The 11,625-nt window shown below is 34.9% G+C and overlaps 1 protein-coding gene across 3 annotated transcripts; it reads left to right on the top strand.

Annotated features, from left to right (window-relative positions):
• Positions 1-2,059: 2,059 nt before the first annotated feature.
• LOC140976981 (uncharacterized) lies at positions 2,060-7,896 on the top strand. Of its 3 annotated transcripts, XM_073441460.1 has the most exons (8): positions 2,060-2,280; positions 3,197-3,317; positions 3,614-4,041; positions 4,421-4,742; positions 4,987-5,073; positions 6,199-6,270; positions 6,702-6,939; positions 7,060-7,896. In XM_073441460.1, the coding sequence occupies exons 1-8, from the start codon at positions 2,246-2,248 to the stop codon at positions 7,656-7,658; spliced, it is 1,902 nt and encodes a 633-aa protein (XP_073297561.1). In that variant the 5' UTR covers positions 2,060-2,245; the 3' UTR covers positions 7,659-7,896. The 3 variants fall into 3 exon arrangements, with proteins under 3 accessions (XP_073297561.1, XP_073297562.1, XP_073297563.1); XM_073441461.1 differs by lacking the exon at positions 6,199-6,270 and having other exon boundaries at positions 2,061-2,280; positions 7,060-7,895; XM_073441462.1 differs by lacking the exons at positions 4,987-5,073; positions 6,199-6,270 and having other exon boundaries at positions 2,063-2,280; positions 7,060-7,891.
• The last annotated feature ends 3,729 nt before the right edge of the window (positions 7,897-11,625 follow it).

The raw sequence follows: 11,625 nt of genomic DNA, 5'->3' as shown, positions 1-11,625 counted from the left end.
GGGAGGGTCTTGGGTTTAGCCAAACCCGCCCCATTGACATCTCTATCCCCACCCCATAGTTTAAGAAATATATGTAATAAAAAAAAGGCGCCTCCTAAAACCTACCGCCTACCCGATTTTTACAAAAACGACACCTCTGGACGTAGCAACAAAAATCGACCCCCTAAGCAGATTCGAGTTTTGTTGGTCTTATCTTGGAGCTCGATCGGGATGAACTCGGTGGTTCCTTATATGAGTGCAATCGGTACACTCAAGCTATGAGTGAAGAAGACAGGAGTACGATAGTTAAAAAAAGATTTGGAAAGATTTGCGCATTACTATGAACGGTGGGCTTCTAATGATAAGTCAAAAAAGTCAGATTGGGTTGATCTAAATCTAGCAAGAAACGTACGTGCATGTTCATAAATTTGCTCGAATACAAGGAGAGCCCGATGTTCAGCTAGTTTTCGATCGTGACGGAGGCGTGGGAACAGATAGTCGAATTCAGGAGAGTGTTGAAGTGGTCATATGCTTATGGGGATATTTCATTCTTGAAGACAGAAGCGGGAAAATGAAGTTATTAGAGCACTTGCGATGGGTGGTGGCAGAGAGATCTCTGGAGAGGCTCAACCATTGTGCAGAGAAGGAACAGATGGGAAAATACATCAGAGCCTCCGGCCGGCCTATGCCGGATTTCGATGATTTTCGAAGCAAGATGGTGCATCTCACCGGAGTTACAAGGGAATTCTTTGAAAATTTGGTCGCAACATGGGAGAGAAATCTGTCGGAAGTTTCTTAAATAAACTCCCAGAGAACATTAATCATCGACTTTGTTTGAAGGCCAGCAGAAGTCGTACGAGTTTGTATCTAATTCTTTCTATTAGAACTTGCATGTTTGTTTCTTGATGACTACACTTTCATTGATTTTTAGTAAATATCTTGTGAGACTTTTGTGTTTAATCCCTTTAGATAGCCAATAATCTAGAACTTTGTTGAGTGACTCAATTAGTTAATTTTACTGGTAGGAAAGACAAAAGTACGATCGAACGCTCGTCGTTTTACCAAAAACTATAGCTGGTTGTAACGGTACAACTTAAATGTTTTAAACCGTATAGCAGCTCAAACACCATGTATCGATTGTTCTATTCATCATGGACAATTATTGCATCCAACAACATATAATAAACTAAATAATTTGAACTATGGAACAATTTAAATGTCACATTCGTCTCACCGTATATATTATTATTTTTGGAATCACACGTTTTAATTTTCAAAAATTATTTGTATTGAAATAGAACAATACATACATACCATGTAAGTTAAAGGATTAAGTTTATTTTGTTTGAAAATACGTCAATTATAGCTATTAAAATTACAATTCGAATAATTCATATATGATAGTTTAAAAGTCATATTTCAAAACAATTAAATACAATATAATAATAAATTATTGGTTACCCCCACTTGACCGTCTTGTACAAAGTCAAGTTTGGAGTCTTGACTTTGCAACTTTTCAACCTTAAACTAATCAATTCCATCATCATCAACTTATCTATTATTTCCATTTTAAATTATTACTATTTAATTAAATTATTACTATTTAATTAAATAATAAAATATGCATAAAAAATATGAAATACATTAATAATATACTAAAAACTAATGTAAACTTTATTTTTGCACTATCCACTCTTGATTTATAATTTTATTTATTTCATAAAGTTCGTTAAAAGGATGAAAATTTCGAATAAATGCAAGTTCCTTTTCAATTCTTAAGTGATGTTTTTGAAATAAATTATTACATCACAATTTCGAGAAACAAAGAACATATTAAATAAAGTAACCAAAATTTGGTATATTATTAATTTTTAATNTTGAGACTCTTAGAATAAGTAATTTTTGGTGTTATGATCTGTTTTAATATTTATATATATTAATAATGTGTTAAAATTTTAATATAAGTCACATGTAATTTGACGAATAAAATTTTTGTTTCTTCAACATCGAGCTATATGTTTAATTTCTATTTTAATTTTTTTTTCTATTTATTTTTTAACTGGGTGCCAGTTATTCCGTTGACCAGAAGTCAGCGTATTTCCTCGGGTCAAAACGCAATTCATCTCCTTCTAATTATAAACTGTCTTCATTTTAATTTACTGACATCTAATCGAACTGTTCAACCTATATCTTCTCCTTAAATCAGTGAGAAATTTTCGATTTCTTGCTTTTTTTTCTTCTTACTGGAGCTGGAGCTGCTAAAAAAATGACTGGTTCTGTGAACGAAGATCAAGAACCGAGGTATTGGCATTGCTCTTACCCTTTTTGAATTGAACGAAGTTGTCTCGGTTCTTAATTATCAAGATTTTTACGCTAAATCGATGTTTCGAGCTTTTCCTTTTCTGGGTTTTCATCTGTGTGGGACCTTACCATATGTCTAGATTTTTCTCTTCGAAATTGCTGGGTTTTTTTATTTATCATATTTTTGTATTATTTGATTTTTTTTAATTATTTGGCGATGTTTATGATTAGCTAAATATGCTAAATGTGATAGTTTTGAAACGGGTTGATTTTGATATGATCATGTTTATATCAAAGAAGACAACTTAATCCATTCCAATTTAGTAGAATTTGAACTTGGAGCTTCTCTGCATTAACAGGAGCTTAAACATGCTAATACTGGGGTTATATGATGTGTGCATACTGTTTTTATCTAATTTGTAAGAATTTGGTTTGGTCATACAGCTCTGGTGCATGTGGAGAATTTTAGATGGTTCAGTTAAAATCTTGGAAAAAAAAACATCTTCAAGAAATAATGTTAGATGTTGCTTATCTAAATAATATAACTAGGTACGACATAGAAGGATTCGTGATTGTTGTCGATCAAAATTAAAGTTGATGAAGGGAACCAATTCAGGTGATTTTATTTTAGTTATAATGATAAGGATGTCGTAATTTTTGTAGTGGTGTTCAACCCATACAAGTTTTTGTATTTTCGAGTATGATTAACCTTCACTTGACTTTTGTATGGTATATTCAGGTTTTATTCACAGCATGATAGAATATTTTATTTTTGTCATCCAAAGTAAACCGAATTGGGATCGATTGTTTTCTAAAAGTGATACTTTTCTACTCTTGAATGACAGAACATATGATTTTATTTAACATTGATCTTATTTCAGTACACGTGTGATCCTTTTAAGTGCTATTGTTACAGGGAAAACATGGGCAGGGAAGACTCCAGGGCAATGACAATTAAATTTCTTCGAGCAAGGTTGTTATCTGAAAGATCTGTCTCCAAAACAGCAATGCAAAGAGCCGAGGAACTGTCCAAGAGAGTGAGCGGCAGTATTTGATTTTCTATATTTTGTCTTGTGTTTCCTGTCTTATGGAATTTATAATAATTCACTTTTAGATTCAGAAAATGACGGTCCATTTTTTTAAAAAAATCCAAAAACTGAGTGACTAAAGTTAATATCTTCAAAATGTGGTATATGCAACCGAGATCAAACAGGTGCAAGATAAGGGATTAGCATAAGCGTGAAGATATGCAAGTGCCTCTTACCTGTCGGCCCCTTCTCCCTGTCTAGTCCTATTTGGCAGTTATAGTCTCTAAAACTGTATTTATATCCAGGTAATGGAACTTGAAGAACAACTGAAGTTTATGTCTATTCAAAGAAATAAAGCTGAAAAGGCAATGGCAGATATTCTTGCAATTCTTGAGAACCATGGAATTAGTGACATGCCAGAGGGATTTGATTCAAATTCTGATCAGGATGGAACCCTACAAGATTTCAGGACCGATCAGCCGATGTTAAGAGAAACTTCAACCAAGAATGAAGCAAGAAAAAATGAAATGGGGGCTTATTATAGCTCTGAAATTGAATCTTCACCATCAACCGGTAAAAGCTTGACATGGAAAACTACTAAAGATTCCCAGTATTCTCTTGAAAAGAAGAAACAAGTGGACTCATTTAGTAGAAGAACTAGTTTTGCATTAAATGGTTCTTCAGCGCGGCGGACCGTTAAATCATGTCGCAGGATAAGGCGCAGGGAGACTAGGTGTGTTTTCCTGATGCAGACTTTGAATTCTGGTTCATTAACCTTTCCCTTTATACATATAACACATGAACTTACACAACTAAGAAACTCTTCAGAGTTATGCTTGAAATATGTTTGAAGACGGAAGACCTACAAAGTTTGACTTGATAAAACCACTCAATAGTTACTTGTTTTAAAGGACAAAAATAGGACAAGTGTATCCTTTTGGTTATGTAATTTTGCGTTCCCTGTCTTCCAGTCGACCAATCGATCACATTATACCTAAACTTGTGAATATATAATATGCTCAACTAATTGCAGTTAAATTAAGTTAATACCTGAACTGTAAAGCCAGTTTCACAGTGCACCGAGAATGGTAATATTCATTATGTGTTATCAGAGCAGTAGAAGAGTTTCAGAATGATGGCCCTGCGAAAGCGTCATTTTCGATAGATGTTTCCAACAGCTTTGATGGTGAGACTGATGCATTAGGGGATAGCAACAATCTTGATAGTGGGGAAAAACCAGTGGATAACCTAATGTTAGAATCAGAGAGTGGAAGCCAAAAAATTAATGGTCGTTACATTACTGTACATGAAAGAGATAAAGACATGGAAAGTGCATTGCAACATCAGGCACAACTCATTGGTCAATATGAAGAGGAGGAGAAGGCCCAAAGAGAATGGGAGGAGAAGTTTAGAGAGAGTAACAGTTGCGAACAGGTGAGTTTTATCAGTTTCTACTGTTTATTCATTAAAGTAATCCATAATACGTGCAACATTATTTTCCCAATACCTCCATGGTTTGGGTTTATATTTGGGGCACTAAAAGTCTATGCTAGTGAGTAGTCTTTTCTAAAGTTGGTCAACAATGTCCGATATCTGCATTTTTCTCATATCTATAATTGAGATGTATGCTAGTCCATTTTCACATAGCTAATACTATGACACTTTTGAGGTTTTCTAGTTTCTCGTTTCACCTAACAATTTGAAACCAGCTGGAATGCTTTCTTCAAACCAGACGTCACAATGTTCTTCTTGTGAAAAAACAAAGGTAAAGAAAGTGTGTTGTGTTTTCAAGTGTTTTGGGTAAACATTTTGAGAGAATGGGGAGATTATGTTGGAGAATGCGATGTGTATTTTAAATTATTTATTGAAGATAAATGTTTTTTGTTGTACATGTCATATCATGTAAGAATTTTGTGTTAATAGTATCACATCTTTCATATTTATTTGTCACACTGCGACGCTGTTGCATAATCGGCTCCTTTAGAAACTACTTTGCATTTGTCGTCAATCTACAAAACTGGTCAACCCAAGTTGCTAAGAAATTCATTTTATAAACCATTTTAAACTTTCATTTTTAACTCATGTGGTACAACGGTATCGTGATCTCCCTTCTTCAAAACACGACATACTCATATCGCCCTAATCCCACTACCCACTAAGTGATTCCTACACGTTCAAGATGTTGTTCTCGTGTACGTAGCGCTTTATCCCATAGGTTCAAGATGTGTCTCCCACACATGTAGCATTTTGGTCTTCATAACACTTGTTTATTAGTGTCCCTGCTTGTAACTTGGCTATGATGCCATCATGTCACACTGTGCACGACTGCTCAATGGGCTCTTGTAGCAACTATTTCGTTTCTGTCCTCGCTCTAAGAAAATGAGAAACCCAAGTTGGTATACGAGTCCATTACAATCTTTTATAAACCATTTTGAATTTTAATTTTAACCTATGTGAGAAGGGTATCATAATAGTTATTATAATGATATATGAGATATCTTAATTTTTTTTTCAAAAAAGTATTAGCTAAGTATATAAAAATAAAGTTTTTGGGAATGATAGAAAGTTGAATGTTTAAAAGTAAAGATTATGCCTGAAGACATAAAAGCGAGATGAAAATGAATTTTTAGAAAATTTTCTCGGAGAACACGGTGCATTTTTGTTTGGATTTTGAGAGAACGGAAATATTTCGGGGACAATGCAACAAATATTGCCAACATTGACATATTTCCACAGATATTGATTTATGAGGCTCAAGTTTGAACACACTGATCTTCTATTAAATGTATAAACAGGACAATATTGGCCGGAGAATAGAGAATAAGCTCCGTTATGTACCACATCATTAACAACAAATTTGGTTGATCTAATTTAAGTTCGGGGTCTACAGATCCAGGATATGAAACACAATTACAGCTTTAGCGAACAATCGTTTCTCAGAAAATTGTCTAATATGCTTTTGGTATGCATATTTTTTTGTCCTCACTCTTTTCTTGATATTAGTTATGATGGTTTATTATTGTCCAGAATCCAGATACAATGCTTGATGCATGCATGCCTTTTTTGACACTGTAGAATTGTCGATATAAGATAAAAATGTAGCTATAACCACCTAAGTTGACTTTAGTCTCTTGAAAAAAATCGAAAGGGTGATGTATTTTAGCATTAAGTTAGGCCTAGTGAAGTAATTCTAGCCACTTGGGAATAGGGACAATATTCTTATCAGTTTTTCAGAGTGGATACTGCAACAACTTTTTTAGGGGAGACAAGGACTTCCTTGATTGGAACAAAACGCCATTCTTGTATTTTGCTGATCTTAGATCTTTGATGCATCAGATACATATATTTGATCCCCCAGCATCGTTTTTATATTTTCTTGTCCATATTTACCAGGACTCAGGAGATCCTGGGAACCATTCAGATGTGACTGAAGAACGAAATGATATTAAGCTACCTGAAGTAGCTGATGCCACTGGAATGTTATGTCCAAATAATCAAGAAACCCTCGGTATTCGCTTCAGTGAAGATCATGCTCCCAAATGTTTGCCATCACTCACCGATGCGAAAAAGGAAATCTTGCAGGATTCGTCAAAATCTCCAGAATCAGAAGTTTCAATTCTGGTGTCAAATGGTAAGAATGTTCCAGAAATTTCAGGGTTGCATTACGACAGCTCTGTGCGTATATGCCAACAATGTACATCCATGTCAAGTAATATTTCATCCCCTTCATCAAAGGTTTCTTCTCATGCAGAGAAAAGCAAACCATTGTTTATTTCTCCGAGCAGCACTTCATCCCTCAATCTCACAGTTGTGCGACAAGAAACTTCAACTAATTTAGGATCAGTACTGGAGGCACTTCAACAAGCAAAATCATCGCTACAAGAGAAACTCAGTAGCTTGTCACTGGTGGATGGAGGAACTTCGAACACACATGATACTTTCAAAGTTCCCACTGGTTTTCATGCTTTCCCACATGAAGTTTCTGGTGGTAAATTCTTTACTAGGCCTTACGTTGATCCTAGAATGGCTTTATCTAATGAAATATTTTCCACAGCTCCTTCCAGCACTTTTACTGAAACCAGTTACAGAGTTCCTCCTCAGAGGTCCCTCAGTCAGCCAAGACCAGGCATAGTTCCTCCATCTTACAATCTAACTAACCACATTGGTCCTTACACAAATATGGTGCTCCCTTCTGTTAGAAATTCCTACCCGTTTCTTCCTGATTTTACCCTTCGATTACCCTTGAAAGAGGAGACAATGAGAACCTCTTCAACTTCAGAAACTGGACTACCTCCTGTCACACACCTGCGTTCCTACAATGAACTTTATCGGACATACATGAATACGTAGACACTTTTTGTAGCAAGCCGCTTGTTGCTGATATTTTACAGCCTCCTGGATATATATATATATAAGTTTCTTGTATTGCGGACTTGTGTGTGTATAATTATGTTCTGTGAACATTCATTGTGTAATCTGTTTGGTTTAGTTCTCATAGAAGCAGGGTGTTGAATTTTCAGGATTAATCTTTTATAGCTGAGATATTTCTTTGGCTCACTTTCTCTTGATATTTGTTAGTGACTTCCTAGCCTTCTTGAAGATGGGAGTTGTTGCAGTTCCTATTTTGTAATTCTATTGCAAGATTATTGAATTTGTTTATCCGTTACATATTGTATCAAACCGAAAGCATTGGTATAATTGCATGATTTAAATCGGGACAGTTGAAAAACCAGGGATTGAATCGGGAAAATGATAAAACGGGGGACTAAAAAAGAAATTATCCTGAAAACATTTGTATAAATGTATGATTTAAATGACTGCTCAAAGGCTTGGTGCCCTTGGATGCTCGACCGGTCTTTTTAAAAATCCATTAAAAATTGTACTGATTATAAGTTTTCATTCAGTTTTAAGGTTTTACTACATGAGACGCATGTGTGAATACGATGTTTAAATATTTACGTTAAGAGTTATTAGTTGTGGCTAATTTTTCGAGGTCTTTCTAGGTTTGTATTTTAGCTCAATCTATTAAGAAAATTATTAATAAAATACATTAATAATATTATTTCAGGTTGGTCGGGTCGAGAATCCCATCGAGATAAAATTTTATTCCCGATCTCTATATCGGGACAGGAAAAATCCCTACAAGTCTGCGTATGTATTTTCTCAAGACGAGAATGGGATGAGATTTGAAATGAGTTGGGATTTTGAGAAATTTTGTGAGCGTTATGTATTTGACGTATTAAAATTATCAATTCGATATTATCAAGGAAGGAAAAACTAGAAAACATGTCCCCTAATTAATCAAGTTTCAGTTTTCAGTTTTAGTCCGATAATTTTGCTTCTTTTTTTTTTTTTGTAATTTCAATCGTTTTAATGTGGAAGTTGTATAACTCTAATAAAAAAAAGATTAAAATAGAAAATTTATCTATTAAAACTGAAATTTGACTAATTAAAAAATTAAAATCACAATTAAGCCAAGTTACACTACCAATGTTATTTTCTCAATTATTATATATCTTTATTCTATTCAAATTAGGTATAGAAGAAAATATCAATTATCGTGAACACATAAAACAATCTCAATTTTATATATCCTAAAGATGTGAACTTTATGAATCAAGCATAATCAGACAAAAAAGGGTAGATTTAGGATCACAAAAGTTATAATTTTATGGCTCGTAAAAAGTTTAACACCAAACGCAATAAGGATAATTCCAATAATACAGTAAACTTTTTAGTCCAAATGCACCTCTATAGTACTATATAAGTAGCAGTACAAATACAATGATTAATTCACTTTTCCTTAGATGTATGTAAAAATCTTGTTGGGAGGAGGACAAGACTAATCAAGAAGTGAAACCATCAACCAGAGTTCTATTAGCGAAGTTAATGGAACATTTCAAGCTCTTATTGTTGTCGAAACTACTGTCTGCACGGGCTAAGATCTTGACATGTGTCATTTTTTGACACGGGTTAAAGATCTTGTTCGGACATTGGATCTTTGCAGGCACACATGTCAAGATCCTGTTCGGATATTGGGTTTTTGGCCTATGCAGGCACGGATAGGATCGACTTTACAGCTAATGCGATACAACGTTTAAGATAAAAGAGGTGCTTCAATGTTGTCTACCCCATCTTCTAAATTCTTGCCTGGTGTGGTAACTAGTTTCAACGTCCAAGCGAAGTACAATGAAATCATGACCTGAATGGAACCACGAGTACTTACCACAAGGACTGTTTTTAAAAGTTAGTATGAGTTTAGTTACCAGGCTTAACGACGCAAGCACAATACTGGAACCTTTGCAGTTGAAAGGTTCGTCTTTTGACAGAAACCATGCTGCAACAAGACCAACCAATGGTTAAAAAGTTGCTATTAATGGGTTCTTGTTGGAAATGGAACTGCTGACTTACTGGTTAGGGGACTCATTACAATTGGTGAAAGCAAGCTCGCAACGGATTGCACACCAGCTATGAATCCTTGCGCTTTCCCCTTATTCAAGATGGCCAAGTAGAAAAAAATTAGCGGTTTTGGTTCAGAGTAGTTGGATGAAAGAGGACGAAGCATGTGATACTTTTGTCCCACGTTGGTTTGTGGTAGAAGTTCATAATTGTTGCAAGATTATTAGCCATCTTCGTGTGACAACTGTGTATATGAAGAAATTATTAGTGTAGTTCACTAAATAAATTCTGACTAACTAGGAGTCTAGGACCGTGAGCGTGGAGCATGACAAAAAAGGTCAAGTCCAACCAATCATTATGTTTGGTTCATTCTCTAATTTCAGAATCTTACACAGGATTCGAACAAGAATATTGCCAAAATACTTCCATGAATTCTCATAAATGATTTAAGATGTTTGATGACATAAGAATTTCAAAACAAGCCCCGAGACTTGCAAGAACATGGGATTTTTGGTCATGCAAGGTATGCCCTTTTGTACATGAAATGAAACTCATGCAACTCTCATAGGAATTTCAAAGAAGCCCCGACACTTGTGACGACACAGGATTTCTGGTCATGCAAGGTATGGTTTTTGTACGTGCCAGATTCACTAGATATTAGATCTCAGTCAAGCAAATCAAACAGAAAATCCTTCAAGCAAAGGAATTTGAAAGATTGGTGCAAATTTAACAATCAAGTTATCCAAGGTTTGAGTTCCAATAATTTCAGGGGATCGAATAATATCTTTATCTGTTACATCTCACATGACTTCAATTTCATGCTGTTGATTCCCGTAAGAACTACACCACAAAAAATTATAATAAGTTGCTTTCTTTGTCCTTTAACATAAAGTTTTTGCTGTAGAGTGTAGACGAACCTGATTTACAGAGTTTGATGCCTTGGATATCACAACGCAAGTCTGTAAAATACACAAATAACGAGTACACTTGGAATTAAACTGGATTGAAGGGGGAAAAACTTCAAAATCCTTAGCATAATCTTGCACAAATAATGGTGGAATGAGGTTTATGCAATGGTAAGTGTTCACAGAAGGTTTCACAAGGACGTAAATAACTCCAAAGGCTGCCCTCAAATATGGCACCTACAGTCAGCAAGAGACAAGTCAAAAAATAAAAATATAGACAAAATAACAAGGGATAGCACGCATTTACAAGAGGATAGACGAATCTCAAATTTCTTCCCTGGCTTATTATATAAGAAATTGTCCGGACAGCATAATAAGCATATACATTGGTTAATGGCAAGTAAATGTTGGGGAATTACACCCCCGAAGCGATGCCAACTACGATGATAATAGTACCCAAAAATTGCGGAATAAAATAACCAACAAGAACACAAATATTTACATGGTACACCCAATATTGGCTACGTCCACGGAGCACTGCAACTTTTATAACAGGAGAAATATTACAACAAGTGTATACACCAATACACTCAATATTTCTCACACTCCCAACCCGAGTATACCGAGAAAATAATTTCTCTAACTCACACAAAGAGAATTCCCGCACTCAAGAAAAAAATACACTCTTTTTTTCTATGCACTCTCTTTTTATCAAAGCTAAAAAGCTTTTGATTTTGGGATACAATAACTGAAGGAATTGAGCTCTATTTATAACTAATTCTCTCGTCCAATTTTTAAAATCAATCGATGTGGGAAAAGATTTTATTATTATTTTATTTAATGTGGGTCCCACCACATTAAATAAAATCTTACCTAACAATTCTCCCACTTGAAGACTTGATTTCAATCATGTCTTCACACCATCAGTGCAGCAGCTCATACCTCCTTTGTTAGTCTAGGAGACCAACTGAAGTCAAACACAACTTCAGTTTTTCAATGATAGCAGCCTTCGT

The sequence above is a fragment of the Primulina huaijiensis genome, chromosome 5 (assembly GCF_012295235.1).
Source record: "Primulina huaijiensis isolate GDHJ02 chromosome 5, ASM1229523v2, whole genome shotgun sequence".
Classification (NCBI taxonomy): Eukaryota; Viridiplantae; Streptophyta; class Magnoliopsida; order Lamiales; family Gesneriaceae; genus Primulina; species Primulina huaijiensis.
Note: the sequence above shows the minus strand (reverse complement) of the source record. Positions and strands in the feature narration are given on the sequence as shown.